This window comes from Taeniopygia guttata, chromosome 1A (genome assembly GCF_048771995.1).
Source record: "Taeniopygia guttata chromosome 1A, bTaeGut7.mat, whole genome shotgun sequence".
In the NCBI taxonomy this organism is placed as follows: Eukaryota; Metazoa; Chordata; class Aves; order Passeriformes; family Estrildidae; genus Taeniopygia; species Taeniopygia guttata.
Window position 1 is genome coordinate 11,732,588 of NC_133025.1, and position 16,531 is coordinate 11,749,118.

General features: G+C 37.1%; 1 protein-coding gene across 13 annotated transcripts in view; it reads left to right on the forward strand.

Moving 5' to 3' along the window:
• Window positions 1-16,531, forward strand: part of MAGI2 (membrane associated guanylate kinase, WW and PDZ domain containing 2) — a 694,323-nt gene that overhangs the window by 642,748 nt on the left and 35,044 nt on the right. For all 13 annotated transcript variants that reach the window (XM_072919262.1, XM_012568848.5, XM_030263732.4 and 10 more), the window contains 4 exons: window positions 3,167-3,352; window positions 6,926-7,100; window positions 9,748-9,988; window positions 11,205-11,348. In XM_072919262.1, the coding sequence (XP_072775363.1) occupies window positions 3,167-3,352; window positions 6,926-7,100; window positions 9,748-9,988; window positions 11,205-11,348 (746 nt within the window). The remainder of the gene's footprint in view (window positions 1-3,166; window positions 3,353-6,925; window positions 7,101-9,747; window positions 9,989-11,204; window positions 11,349-16,531) is intronic.

Consider the following 16,531-nt stretch of genomic DNA (forward strand, 5'->3'; position numbering starts at 1 on the left):
TTTCATGAGAACCTGTCTGCCACTTCAGTCAACCCACTCCCTACTGACAGTTTACAGATCTTCCACACTTGTTTTAGATGTGAGCATTCTAAACAATAAAAATTTCCATTATGGAAATTCACAGTTAATTTCTACCTTTACTCCTTAGCTTTTACCTAATTAACCCCCTATGAGAGTAGCTCCTTCTTATCCCTTCAAATTAAGTATTTCACCACCAAAGGCTCTCTCTAAAAATTGAAAGTTTTCTAACATATTTTAACATGGTTGTTTTTTGCAAACAACCTACACATCAGATAATCTGCATCCCTTAGAAGAATTCATGCTTGTAAAAAAAGCCCTAAATAAATCCTCCCTTCTCAAGGAAGCATTTGGGACCATGGCAGCCAGGCTATTGTGGCTTAGGAGGGCTCTCAGGCAGAGTTCCACTGGGAAGAGAAGCAAAGAACAGAAACTCCTCAGGATAACATTACTGGGAGGGAAGGAGCCAGGAGATAAACATCTCTTCATATTTTCTAGAAATGTGCGTGAACCAGTTTCTGCTGCTGTGGTCATGAGCTCCTCTAGTAAGTCCCTAGATTTGCTCATAAAACCCTATAGAGCGTAACAGTGTAACCTTGAAGCCAACAGAGATTCAGATTCCTTCTGCAAAATTTTCCTTCATCCTACTTTGCAGTCAGATCAAGTGGCAACGTATGGCACCAATACAACCTGAGATGAGGAGCATTAAATCCTCAAATAGCCAAGTGGAGTAGAAAAGGTACCTTGACAGATACAAGGTTTTTTTCTGGTCACCTACTGTTGATCTTTTTGTAACACAAAAGAATGAAGGGAATTCAGGGATACCAAAATATTTAGAGTAGATATCTTTATCAGGAAGCTGAGTACCATTAGGATTAAAGGGAAGAAGAAAAGAGCACCATGTTCCTCCTCTTTCTCCCTCCCTTCCCTTGTCTCAGGATTTGGATCTGAACGAGACTCTCCCACCTCCAGCTTCAATTTCAGCAGACATCTCAAACATGCAGACATCTGCTCTATTCACTTGTCAGGTACAAGAAGTCCAACAAAAAAATTTTCTGCCTAATTAATAGGACTTCCCACCCCCCATCCTCCCACACCCCTTACTACTGAAATGATGTCTCTGCTTAAATATTTAGGCTAGCAAAAACATCTTTAGGTTTAGAAATGGTAAGCATTGAAATTTTAGTTGTGCTGTCTCTACCATATTTCCTCTTCATTCTTACTACAAAAATTCTTACTTTTTTACATAAGACATTCTCATTTTCAGATCTCCACTAATATATAGTAAAGACATGACAATTTCAGACAGGTCTTTTATTACATGTGCCAGAAACATGCACATTTTAGTATTAGTTTGAGTGATTCTTGGTGATGCTTTAATAACAGATTTGATGAAAAAACTCTTTGTAAACATAAACTGTTTAAGGGTCAAGTTACTCTTTTATTTGTTTGCTTACTGAAATGTATGCATAGCAGTTATATGTCTGCATTAAGGGCAAAACAAACACAATTTTTTGTAGAAAGTGTGGCTATACATATTTAGTATATTTAAAAAGATCAAACTGTTTAGACATTGTGACATAAACTAGGTGCTTATTTCCGAAGCAACAATGCCTTTCTGAAGTACATTGGTTGTGTCTGTATTAGTAAAGTTCTGTTTTAATTTATATTCATGTCTGAACCATAGTGGTAAAGAAGCATGCAGTTTGATTATGGCTTGCACTTCAGAGTACTCACTTACAATGTCAGTGTTCCAAAAATTAGTTTTTAAGACTGTAAACACCACTTACATCAATACTAGAAACAAAAGTAACTTTGAGGTATGTCTACTGTGACTTTATATCAGATGTGTAGCCTGTGTAAGTCACCAAAACCTTCAGTAAATGTTATCAGGGTGCTGAGAAATTTCCTCTGCAGCGATGTATTCTGAAGACATCTCCTATTAGAGCTTTGGTTTATATGAGCATTGATAGCCTAGATATTTCCCAAAAAGTGCTTGAACCATCTTTTCTTTCATTTTTCCAAGTTCTCTGTAGGTAATTAAATGTTAAGATTATATTACTTTTGAAAAAGGAAACACACTGGTTTTAAACACCGGTTTAAAAGTGGATATTGAGGCAGAGCAGCTTTGTGCCATTATCCAGGACTGAAGTGTAGGACTGCAGAGGAATACTCAAACACCATTAGGATATTAATAGACTATATAGTCATTTAATTGTGATAAGCATATTTATGAGTAGTTGAGAGAAAAAAATAATAGCATGCTCTTTGGGGAGACTGGAGAAAATATTCAGCTATCGCATATGCATTTAGCTAAAAACCAGAAGATAATAGAGTAGGAACACTGGTCCAAAAATAAAAAATAATATTTATAAATTTCAATGGAAAATGAGGGAAGAGATAGAACAAGAGCATAGATGGAGTAAACAGAAAGGTGAAGAACCACAAAGAAGAGCAAAAGGAGAAGCTTTATTCTGCAATGTTTTGAGGAGAGGGCTGAGATGTTTTGATGTAGTACATGTCTATGTACTCATAGCTAACTGTCAATTAAATTCTATTTATTTATTATTAATACCTAATTAGCTGCACATCTCAATAAATCTTCAGTATTATTTCTACTTATCAAAAACACATTTGAATGGAGGAGAAAAATGTCACGTACCCTGGGCATTTTCAGTAACAATTTTTTGTATATACAATAAATAATATTTTTGGTGCTTCTATTGCAACATACAAATAAAGAAATTCTGTAAACTACGAGGTGGGAGACAATTTATGATTGCTACTTATTGTATAAATTTATACCCTTTCCCTGTTTTCATGCCTTATTGTTTTCCTGATCTGCTTATTAGGTTGTTTCATGCCAGGTTTGAAAAATAGGTGAATTATAAACTTATTTTGGACTTAATATGTATAGGCCATCTATACATATGTATATGCATATGGATTCTGAATTTTTAGTAAAATAACATAGCACTATGTTACTTCAAATTACATTGCATAAGAATTTATATTCTTATATGCTTTTACACAAGCTGCTTTTTAATTCATATAGAACTTCCTTCTAAAATGAAGTCATTTTCTTTCATTTGTGAACATCACCACTTGTTTCAGCACATGTTAACTGTGTCTATTGTCTCTTGTCTAGCTGTACCCCATAAAATAGGGCGGATAATTGATGGAAGCCCTGCGGATCGCTGTGCAAAACTTAAAGTTGGAGACCGGATCTTAGCTGTGAATGGCCAGTCTATTATTAACATGCCTCATGCAGATATTGTGAAGCTAATTAAAGATGCAGGTCTCAGTGTAACTCTTCGCATCATTCCTCAGGAGGGTAAGTCAATGGCCCTTAAAGACAGGAAGAAAATTTTAAGTAGCCTCCAATTAGCTTAAATTATGTCACCACTTGAAAGAGCATCTTTTGTTCTCCTTCCTCCGCTGTAACGTGCAGCACACCAGAATTATGAGCTTAGAAGTAGCTCAGATAGGATCTGAATTCTTGAAAAGGTTTCAGGTTATGAAAGGGGTATTTAAAGCAAACCTGGAGAAACCCGAGAGAGAGAGAAAGAGGATGTTAAGGTCTTTTGCAAGAATTGTCTTCTACATGGAAAAGCACTCTACAAGAGAGCCAAGTTTTGAGTTCGTTCCCTTATATCTTGCTATAAGCCAAGCCAAAGTTTGACAAAGTGATTCACAAGAGACTGCAATGGCTGTCACCAGGCATGTTCAGCTACCAGCTACGTTTGACAAAAAGTGATGTGAAGGAAGAATTCAGATTTGGCAGTTTCCTCCATCACTATCACATAGTGATACATCACTGTAAATGCACAAGGCAGGAAATAACTGAACCCTGAATTATCTCATTTCTAGGGTGAGAATAATGGGATAGACTCATTATTCTGGTCATTGCTCCACATCTAATCAGTGTAGATCTTTTGATGTTGGTTCCTTGAGGTTTGGGGTTGATTTTTTTAAGTTTAACAATGTGCTGCACTGCTGCATGAATTGTACCACATTAATGAGACTATGTCTTTATATTTCAGCAACAAATACCAGTAGAGCTGGGAATGACACACAGAAAGTAATGGAATTACTTAATGATCCATGGCCCAGTTAGATGACCTTCACCTTATGCTGCTGCATCCAGAAGGGGACAGGGAAATAGCCTGACACTGGTCACAGACTGCAACTGAGGGAACTCATCTACTTTGTTAAATGAATTCAGTGAAGGGAAAAACACAAACATACGCAAATTTAGAATTCATATCAATTAGCACTTGTGTAATTACTGGGGGTCAGCTTTACTGGAGGCATCTAAAACAAGTGTGATACTTCCTACAGTCCGTTAAGTTTGTTTAAGCCTCTCTGGTATCCAGGTTAAATAACATCATTAATAGTTTAGTGTTAGAGATGGATACATCAAATTATAAAAATAGAAGAGATGCAGCTGAGTTGCAGTACTACAAGAAGTTCTCAGGTGCTAGTGGTGAGAAATTATCTGTGCCAAGACACAGCTTCCCTGTGTGACTGTGTGACACTGGACACCTCATTTGCCTTCTGATATTAGCTTCTCAACTTAGAAAAATTGGTAAAAAATCTAATACCTCTGTAATATACTTTCAGGTAAAAAATGCCATATAAATGCAAAGCAGTTTTAGAAGCAGCTCATGATTTGACCAGTTCATCCATAGTTATGAGAGTAATGTAGAAATGAGGCACAACATTTCCAATCTTCCTCTCCAAAATTTGCAATACAAAAGAGACTCACAGATGCAAAATGGGCAAATGCAGCCTTAAGCACAGTAATTACACAGACAAGTATTGCTTATGCCTGTATGAGGAGTGTTTTAAGTGCAAATATACAAGCTTTTTTTGACAATTAATCCTAAATTGAACATATTTTCAATAAAGTAGCCAAAATTTTTATAATAATTGTGAGCATAAATTTGATAAGTAGAGAATATGCACCATAGGGGAAAACTCACACATTTAAAGTTTAAAAATAAACCACATAAAAATTAAAACTAGATTCAAATGTAAAAATCCAAATGTAGAAAAGATCTGTATCATGTGTTGCTAGTGCTGTTAGGGATGCTCAGCCATAATTCTGTCCATTTTGTTTGTTTTGCACCATGCCACACTGGCCTCACTCCTTCTGTTGCAAGCAGGAATAGAAAAAACATATTTGCCTTTGCTGTTGATAATGCACGAACTTCTGCAGTGCTCTGTCCTGCTCTAGGCAGAGTCTCTCTCATTTATGAATCCTAACAGTTAAATGGTGAACAGGACTGTGCTAGTGTGTTGGAAGAAATATATTTGATATGAGCTCAGTACCAGATGTGTCTCCCCCAAAGTCCAGCAGGAAGCCTGAATGAAGATTGGCATCTTTTATTTATAGCAAAGCAACAAAACCATATTTCCTATGCCAATCTCTATGTCTTTTTGAATTTTGTTTTGCTTGGAAGGAATTATTCTGTTTTTCTGCACTGTTCCTATGTGGAACCTTAGTCATTTGACATAATACAGTGAAATAAAACCTCAGTTTAAATGGTTAGTCAGAATTTATTGAGATTGGGTTTACTGTTCACAGTCCTCAAAAATTTAAAGACAGGAAACTCTTGATGAGCTGAAAGACAGGAGGAACTAATGTAAGGACACTGGTGTTTTAGCTTTTGTGACAGGACTGTCATCCAAACAATGGAGAAAGCAGTAAAATGTTCATTCTCTCAATTTTTATTTTTTTTTTCTAAATGGGAAGCATTTGAAATATCTTGTAGCTGTGTTAAGGCACATGAAGGACAGGGAGGTGATTCAGGACACCCAGCACAGCTTTACCACGAATGAGTCCAGCCTGACTAACCTAGTGGCCTACAATGGAGTAACTACATCAGTGGACAACAATGCACGAAGGATGAGCTGTAGATCTCACCTATCTGGACCTCTGTAAAGCATTTGACATGGTACCCCACAGCATCCTTCTCTCTAAACTGCAGAGAGATGAATTTGATGAACAGGTTGAGGGAGGTGATTCTGCCCCTCTACTGCACTCCCATGAGAACGCCTGGCATTCTGAATCCAGCTGTGGGGTCCTCTGGACCTGTTGGAAGCAGTCCAAAGGAGGGTCATGAAGATGATCAGAGGGCTGGAGTGTCTCTACTATGAGGAGGGGCTGGGTGAATTGGTGTTGTCCAGCCTGGAGAAGACAAGGCTCCAAGGAGACCTTATTCGGACCTTCCAGTACTTAAAGGGGGCTTATAAGAAATATGGACATAGACTTTTTATCAGGGCCTGTTGCGACAGGACAAGTGATCTTATAGCTTTGAACTAAAAAAGGGTAGATTTAGACAGATATAAAAAAGAGATTTTTCTTTTTTTATGATGAGGGTAACGTAACACTAGAACAAGGTGCCCAGAGAGGTGGTAGGTGCCTCGTCCTGGCATTTCTGTCAAAATTGAAGGCCAGGTTGGGCAGGGCTCTGAGCAGCTTGGTCTGTTAAAAATATCCCTGTTAATTTCAGGGGAGTTGGACTAAACAGTCTTTAAGTGTCATTCCAACCCAAGCTATACTGTGACTCTATCACATTCCATCATTCTATGATCAGTAATTCTATGCTTTAAAAAAATATGTGAAACATGGAAGCAATTTTCCTTGTTCAGTTGTGTTTTAAATAATGACAGTGTCAACCAGAATTAGAGAAGTCACCAAGATTTCAGATCCCACAGACTATCAAAAGAAGACCATTAGGTTCAAATGTCTTAAAATCTAATTATAACCTGAGAGAGTAAAAGCGACAAAGCATAAATTTGCAGACATAGTGTGTGACCAAAGATTATGATTGCATACCTTTGCCCTTTATTAAATGCTGCACTGTGACAGGTCTTTAATCTCTATCTCCCCATTGTGCAGAGCTGAACAGCCCAGCCTCGGCCCCCAGCTCGGAGAAGCAGAGCCCCATGGCCCAGCAGCACAGCCCCATGGCCCAGCAGAGTCCCCTGGCGCAGCAGAGCCCCGTCGCCCAGCACAGCCCCGTGGCCCAGCCGCCGCCTCCACAGCCCCTCCAGCCCCAGGGACACGAGAACAGGTTTTGTATTTTCTCAATGGTCTGTTTTTTTTTTTTTCCCTTGCATGTTAGTCTGGAGTCAGGAAGTTATTTTTTATGGTGTGTTTAATCTCTGGTGTATCATTTACCAGCCAATTTCTTATGTGTAATTTATGCATATACATTAGCAAATTTATCTATAATGGAAATCAAATGGTTGGGGGACAGAAATTTTCTAGCCAGATGTATTAAATGCTGTTTATATAAAAAGCACACACAGGCTGTGGGATGATACAAGTTTCTGTGACCTCCAATCAACACTATTTAGTCTTTGTATTATTTTTTAGCGTGTTAAACGAGGCTGATTACACTGACTGTCTTTATGCTAATCTTCAGTAAACAACACATATCATCAAGATCCTCTTCCCCAGACAATGCTAGCTACAGGATTGTAACTTTTCTCTTCTGGAAATACTTGAGTTGACTTGTGATTCAGACACTACATCCTCTAATTCTCCTTGCTTAACAGATGTAGTACTTTCACTTGCCCAGAAGTATTTTCTTTCAATAGTCATACTAGGAAAATTACTTTGCCTTATATTTCATTGATTACTTTCTCCAAAAGTGATCACCTCCTAGAAGACATATATTGCTGACAATATTCAATACAAAGTTTCACAAAAGTAATTTTGTGCTGTTGAAAGTCAGTATTAAATATCTGTTAAATTGGGAATTTTTAGATGGAAGCAGAAAACTTTATTAATTAAAGTTCCAGAAAGAAATTCTGTAATAATTTTACTGAAAGTGTAAGCTCTAGTTGCTCATGTCACCATTTACATATTCAGCAAAAATTACAGTACCTCCATCTGTGAATGAAAACATCATCTGCTGATATGCAGCTGTGGCCATATATTGGGAACCTGCCTAAAGATGACTCTTATTTCAGAAAAAGGTCAACTCTTTCTAGTTCATACAGTATTATTTTTCACTAGATTTCATAAGCTAGATTACAGCTTGTTTGTATAGCCACATACATTGCTTCTTTACCAAAATAAGATTTTAAAACTCTTAGGAATATTAACTAGGTTGTTTTTTTACTTCCAATATTAAGGTTCAGTATCACAGTAAGCCTCACAGTAAGTTTGTCCTCTATCTTCTTTTTACAGGATCATGATACTGAGTAAAAAAGTAAGAGGCTTGCATGTATGCATGCAGGTCTTACTAATTGTGGCATCAGTCTATTTTAATCTCGGAAAAGTCAATGGGAAATAGTTTTGATTTTTTTTGTGTCTGGTTAGACATTCAGATTATTAAAGCTATTGTATAGGAAGATTAGCCATAATTTCACTTTAACTATATTAATAAATTAATGAAATTTTGAAACATTTCAGACAACTTTAAACATTTAGATTCAGATTACATTTTATATATAAATCAACATAATCAAAAGCAATGCTGTCATTTTTTCAGAGTGTAATTTTTGTAATCAATAAGTACATTTCAAAATCACTTTCAAAGTCTATATACATCTCTGTATCTGTATGTATCCATGAATGAACATGGTCACTTGGTTGACTGAAAACATCCAGTCCATTATTAAAGCATAATTTGAAATGTCTATTTCCTGTACAGGAAAGAAATATTTCCTTTGGCACCTAGGGAAGAGTGTAAGAACATCCACTCTGTGAACATTTTTGTTAAAATATAACCTTAAACTACTATTACAGAATTACCTTGCTAAAAGTGTTCAGGACTTTCTTTGTACCTCTTTAGCACACCACATGGCTGAGGTAGGGAACCTTATTGCCATAAGGAATGTTCTTTACTTCACTCTGAAGTGCTATTATGTGCTGATTTCAATGTGCTGAGGGAAATTCCCATCTGAATAAAGTAAATAACTAGGCACTGTATCTCAGAAAGTCACATTTTCTTTTAAATTTTAGGACTTAATTCCCTGTAACCACTTTCCAGCTAAAGTAATATTTTCCTTGTTATTAGTTCCTCATAACCAAATTTATTTTCTTTTCACCTTGTGTTATTTCTGTGCATAACTACTGACATGAATTTACTGACATAGCTTTTAGACAGATAGCATCATAGGGAGTGTATAATAAAAATAATACACACTATATTAACAGATGTTATATCAAAGAATACCTTTCATTAAAAAGGTAACAGTTAAGACGAAGAATTTATCCTTTTTTAACCTTAAGTAGATCACAATAATATTTTATGTAAATGAAAGGCAATATACACTGCACTGATATTCCACTTATTCTATAGAAGTATTAATAATAAAAAAAAAAACTTTAGAAACTCAGTGAATTATTTTGTAGTGAGTATAATGGGTGTTTTCACATGCAGTTTCATCTTCATTATAGGCAAAGTGGGAATCAACAAGATGCTTTTTCTGTTCCTGTCCCTTTGAGTCTACTCCTGATGTCACTGATACAAGCTGGAAAATTGCATTGTATGACCTGAGGGAAAATTGCTTATGCCCATGTTTCAAAAGCACTCGCTGTTTTCAGATGCCTTGACTATTTACCCTTGAGAGTTTTGCTTCTCTGTGAACATTTGTTCCGTGCAATTTTGCAGCCAAGCAGCTGGCTTTCACTCCTCAGTGCCACACACAGTGCATATTCCTAATGATCTGCTTCTGTCTGAAATGGAGCCATTGTGCCTTCCTCAGTTACAGGTCAGAAGTAAAAGCCAGGCAGGATGTGAAGCCTGACATCCGGCAACCCCCGTTTACAGACTACAGGCAATCCTCCACGGACTACCGGCAGCCCCCGCTGGACTACCGGCACCCGCCGGTGATGGATTACCAGCAGCCACCGCCGCTGGACTACAGGCAGCCCCCGCTGATGGACTACAGGCAGCACTCCCCTGACACCAGGCAGTTCCCCCTGTCCGAGTACAGGCAGCCCCAGGTACGAGCAGACGCGCCCAGAGCGCTCCTTTCTACACAGAAGGCAGCAGGGTCAGTGGGACAGGTCATGGATGTTGGTAAGGAAGACGCCACTATGGAAGGAAAAGACACGTTAAAAGGGTTTTACTCTGAGTTGCTACTTCTCTGTAGAGGAAATTACTTCCAAGTCGTTAATATTAATGTATCACCGTGTGATCTTTAAATTAACATTATGTTTATAATTGTGTGGCTGTAATATTAAATGAATGCCATTTTTAAGGTACTGGAGAGTTGAAACAAAAATTCTAACATAAAAAGCCTTTTCATCAGCAGAGTTTTTTTTCATTCTTGGGACATATTCATCGAACCGTAGGTGTTCTTAGGTCAGACTGCATTTCTACAGCATTCTTAAAAATTAATATTTTATCTAATCAGAATAAATAAATAAAGGAATGAAAATCCTTACTGATAAAATTAAATTTCTATTGGTAATAGTTTGGACAAGTAGAAACTAGCCCATGCAACTAGTTTCTTTGACATCAAGCATGATCTGACAAATTCAAAGAGATGATGAGTTAGATGAAGAGTTATGTTACCTTGGACAAGATTCCTCTGGTGACAGATATTTACTGACAGCTTTGAAGGTTGAGGATTTAGCTGAAAGTTCAGACTTTGAAAAAGACCTTCCTTTCTCCTTACATAAAGGCAGGAAAAACAGAGGTCAAAAAGTATTAAATAGGAGACTGTAAACTTCTGGACACTATATGCTGGAACCATGGTGGTTTGTATGTCCATATTTTCAAAACCAGACACATAAACCGTATCAAGAAAAATACTGAAATTCCTAAATGGGATCCAGAGAACCTTATGAAAATATTGTGCATTTCAGTATCTAAATAGCAAATCTCTACCCCCATGTGCATACCTTGTAAGATGCTTCTTAGCATCTAGAGAAATACTTGGGTTGGCTGTTTCCTAGGACCTCCAGTTTAATTCTCTAATCAATAGATTGCACAACCCAAGCTTTCTCTTTATTTTCTCCTGCTCCCATGGACCTTGCACACTTGGCTGACAATGGATCAGAAGCTACATCACAATTTCCCTCCCAAACCTCTCTATGGACCTTTGCTTATATCAAGTGGATCAATAAATATTTGAAGAGATCAATTTTAACATTTTCTTGAATACCACAATGCCCATATGGTTAATTGTCTTTCATTTTGTATTTGTTTGTACAGGACTTTGATTATTTCACTGTTGATTTGGAGAAAGGAGCCAAAGGATTTGGGTTTAGTATCCGAGGAGGAAGGGAGTACAAAATGGATTTGTATGTGTTGAGGTTAGCAGAAGATGGACCAGCAGTAAGAAATGGAAGGATGAGGGTGAGTAAAATACATTGCGACATTTTGTTTTTGACATTTACAGATATGTTTGGTGATGGGGTCAAAGAGAAAGTGCTTTTTTCACCTCTGATCAGATTTTTAAAAATAATGCCAAATACCTCTTATAAAACAAGCTCATTCTGTTCAATTAGTTGATACACGTAGTTGATCCCTGTAGTTTCTTCACAAATAAATGTATTACTTCTGGCTAATAATACCTTTTATCATGTTATAAATGTTTGTCATTATTATTTTAACTCTTATCTAAGCAACTTAAAAATCTCAGACAAAGTTTGGTGTTTCTTAGATAATAATGACATAATTAACTTTTGGGTCTCTAATCACAAAAGCAAAGTGATCACTGTAGGACATATATTAGATAATTATGAAGCCTAAGCCATCATCTGTGTTGTTTTACTAATTTAAGCAAGTCGCCTTTGTACTGTTTGCTAAATTTGTTTATTGATCTTAATCTTGTTTGTAGGGATCATGGTTTAAAAAAAGCACAAACACACAGTCTATAGGAAAAATAACCTAATCAAAAATAGAGACTTCAGTCTGTCCATTTGTGATAAAGACAAGGTATAAATTCATCCAGGCCTGCTGATACTTTGCAGAATTGTGAGTACTGAAAAAGGAGAAGGAAAAAACATAGGCAAGACTACCAAGAGTCAACATAAAAAGTTGTTTATGTATCTAATTAGTGCAGTCATGTTCAACCAATATATAATTTCAAAGATGGGCAATGAAAATTGTGTTCTGTACAGTGGTAACAACAGATTTTACAAATGTCATGGTTGTTGCACTTATTCTGTTTCACAGCCTAAACAATCTGGTCAAATTTGATGTCTTCCTAGAAGAGCACTGTCTTTTTGTGTACAGCTCAGGAGTTTTGGTGTGCTTCAAATGACTCTTAACTTGGCCACTTGGCAGAATTACAAAATTTAGTTAGCCCATAGTTGTATCGTGGAGTGCAAGCCCCTGGCACTGGCAGAATCAGCAAACGAAGTCCCCATATCAGGAAGGCCAGCGGGGCAGTCAGGCAGCTGGTAATGGAGATATACTCCCACTGCATTTTTTGTGTGAAATACAGGTGATTTTGTGCTGCAGCTGGAACTTTAGCTTTAGAATATCTTCTCTGGTCTTCATTCTTTCCTTTATTTTAGTATTATCATTGTCTGTTGCTCTTAATGAGAAGCCATATGCAAGATGTACATTAGTAGCTATAATGTGATTAAAGATGGAGAAAAAGCTGTGCTTTTAATAAGCTCTGGAATCACATATTTGGAAACATATGGCTAAGAATACAGAAAAAACAAAATAACACTTTTGAAGAGGGTTCATTTCAAATAATAGCCTGTATTAGGTAGGAATTGAACATTCAAATCTGTGCACCATTTAAACAAACTAGTACTAAGGAATGAAGTTAGATTAGGAATAGCCAAAATATAGAAAGTATTTAACATGAATATGGGTTGTATTTTTTTCAATTGCATTAGGAAAAGTTCTGTATGTGTTAATGAATACTGCTAATACAGTTCCTAAAATATCTTGGTTTAAAGCTTTTTCATTGTAGTGGCCACAACATAGAGCCTAGCATAATAAGTGTTATTCTGACCAGACAGCTGTAATTGGGGATTTTTCTCCCTTTTAAAAGCATCATTCTTTAGAACCAGTTCTCCCATGCATCCTTGTCACTGAGCATTATCTTTTAGTCTCCTGCCTCACAGACATTTTAACCTGACAAATGGGTTGGGAACATGAAAGATTTTTATATTCAGTGACCTGTGGCTGATGGACAGCAGAAGCTCAAGAAACAGAGTCAAAACAAAAATAGAAAAAATAGAAGCAAAAGAAAAAGAAATATTGTTGAAAGAAATATATTACATAGGAAGGTGGACAAAGGAAGCAGATTTCCTTTCCTAAATTTGCATCAGCTGTTAACAATGCAGGTTCATTCATACTTCTTGGCTGGTTGTTGCATCTCTGTATCTCTCTGTTTCACAGGTGCATCTCTACAGCAAAACATGCAAAAATCAGGTCAATGCTTCTTGCTTTAGATACCATTGTCCTTAAAGACATGATTCCCTGATCCTAGGCTTTCAGCACTGAGGATAGCAAACCGTGCTTTTGTGGTAGGATCTTATCAGAACACTTTCCAGCTAAGAGTCATTCTGGTGACCTACTTGTCTCCATTATTGTTTTCCTTGCTGTTTCCTCCTCCTTGAACAGCCTTCTTTAATTTAACAGAAACTTTACAGAGAAGCATTGAAGCATCTACACAAGGTGCGAGTCATGCATATAAAAGGAAATAACACACATAACTCCAGCCCTATTCCCAGTCACAAAACCAAGAAAAGAAAAATAAAACCAGATGAGTTGATCTGGTTTTAGATAGATCATATGATGAAACGTTACCTGTAGGGCACTTAGATGTAATAAGCAAACATATTCCACAAATAACATTTTGTATTCAATCTACATATAGCCAGCAAAAGCCCTGATAGAGACTCAGTCATACTGATATAAAGCTCCCTACTTTACAAAAATAAAAATAATTACCTTAAAGTAATAGAGCTGAAGCTATACTAGTGGTTTTATAAAATTTTATAATTGAAGAAATGAAATCTCAAACTGAAAACAGCTCTGGGTGAGGAAGTCAAAATTGGTAGGTTTACTTTATTAGTGGGCACTGCAAAACCACAGTGTTGGAATGAGTCCCAACAGCTATATGCTACTTGGTCATGTGTTAAAAAAATCTGAGTCCACCACCATACATTCAAAATATTCTAAGGTCTAAATACATGTAAATGTGTTAGGCATTACAGAGGTAGAGGATATTAGAGTAAGACCTAGATTATGGGAAAACAGATGTAAAGAATTGGAATGGAGCTATGTCTTGTAAAAGAAAAAAAGTAGATCCATTATTGAGGAAGGTAGCTATGGAAGGAGTACAATATGCTGATAATAGCAAAAAGAAATTAAACAAGAAAGCAATGATAAAACAAGATGAAGAAAGTGACATCAAAATCAGGACATCCTTATGAAAATTTCAGTTTTATCTTCAGGCTTTTATGAACTTTGGTGAGACTTGTGAGCAGACAGAGAGCAGAATCATAGAACAAGCCCAAGAAGCAACGATCTTCCACTGGCCCTGCCAAAACTCTCTGGATTTGTAAATATTGGTGTAAGAATGAAAAAGATTTTATGAAGTTCATTATTACCATTTCCAGTCATAATTGGATTATTATTCTGGTCCCCTTCCTACTGGGGATGCCATGCTAGGCACGTTGTGTTTTTACTGGGAACAAATTCACCAAAGAACACCCCATTTTAGGATTATAAGATCTAAAATAGTCTTTAATTGCACTTTATGACAAATGAAGTTTTCTATTCTGAATTTCTGCAGAATTGTTGTGGGAACTGGAAAAGTGGAAGAGCACTGAATTGATGTCATACAAAGTTCATCAGTTTTCCAATCCTGTTGCTCTTCTACTCAGGGATCCCTTTCTGCCAGCCTAGATAGACGCATCATTAAATCATGAGGTTCAACAAATTATTCCCTTAAAAGTAGGTTTAAATTTTCATGTTCTTGTCATGGCACCTTCACATGCACTGAGACTTTTATTTGAGCCCATAGACTCTGCAGAAGGCCCAAGCAGATATCTTAGTTTAACCTGGATTCCTCTATCCCTGGATATGGGCAGGAAATGCCCATCAAAGGACCCAGTGGCCTACAGGAAACTGATTCTTTGCATGCATCCTCTGCCCACATGGTTGTTAAACTGTTCTCAACCAGTACTGGAGACCCACAGCCTTAAGGGCAGCTTCATATAAAATCATATGTTAGGCCATACACCACAATTAACTGTGGCAAGACTTTACTGCAATTTATGGATAAAATACATGGCAGCTCCTCATAGGAGACTGCTGTAAGGGAGGACCTCCTCACTACGCTGGAATTAAATACTGACAGTGTATTTTACATAGATATATCTAATATATGTAAATACTGACATAATTCTGACAGCTGAGCAGAGAGCAAGCTACAATGGCAAATTCTGAAAAACCTATCTATCTATGTCTGTGTTCCATAAGACAAGGATGTATTAAAACAACCATGAAAAAAGTTTGGAGAACTATTAGTGCCTTTGTTATCTTTTCCCAGACTGACAGACATCTCAGAACATCAGGATTCCATTTCTGAAGCAATCCTAATATCATGGAAAAACACTGAAACTAGTTGGTGATGGCAATATTAGGAATAAAGCTGCAAGGCCCATTCTCAGCATAGGGCAAGACAGTCATATTGAGTTGAATCTGTCACCAGAGACAAGGGACATAACACAGACAATGTGGAGCAAAGTCCCCACAGCCTTTGGAGACGCAGACACTACTGGAAGCTATTTTACAGGTCTATTTAGATAAGGTTCATGCTAATTTATGTTTTATTATTGCCTTATGCTGAGGACAATGACTGGCAGAGCTCTGCTTGCAGATCTCTATCCCTTCCTGTCTTAGAAGGAAGGGATAAGTTCCTTACTGCTCTCAGGGGGATTGTTAAGCATGGTCATAGTGTTTGCTAGACGTGAGATAGGATCAACACATCTCTTATTGCCTTGAATGATATCTCCAGAAGCCAGCATGTTCACTGAAACCAGTGTCAAACAAAAAGCCTGTGGCTGAGGGCTGCAAAGGTACAGAATAACATTAAATTCTTGAAGAATGAGGGTGAAATGTGCCTTTTTTATAGACAGTGTACATCTGTGGCATTTTGTCACTTTGTGAGCTACATCCTTTTTTCACATCTTCCACAAAAGCCATACATCTAATCTCTGACATTTCTACTTTCATTGTCTTGTCAACTCATTTTTCTCAGTCCTCATGCACCATTTAGCCCTATCTCCAGCTTCCTCATCTCTCCTTATGCTACATTATTTTTCTCATTTTATTGCATATTTTTCTTATATTTTGGCAGGACAGACATCTGAAATCCAGGTACAGCAGAATTCTGCATCTTTCATGCTCTGCAGTTCTGCTTTGACCCTTCAGTCTTTTTTCCCATTTGTTGCATTGCTGTGGTTTGCATCCCTCTTTTGTTTCAGTTGTACACAGCTGGAGATAAAACCAGTCACAATGGACAGGAGGCTCCTACAGTGTCAATTATGAGATTCTGTGTTGTT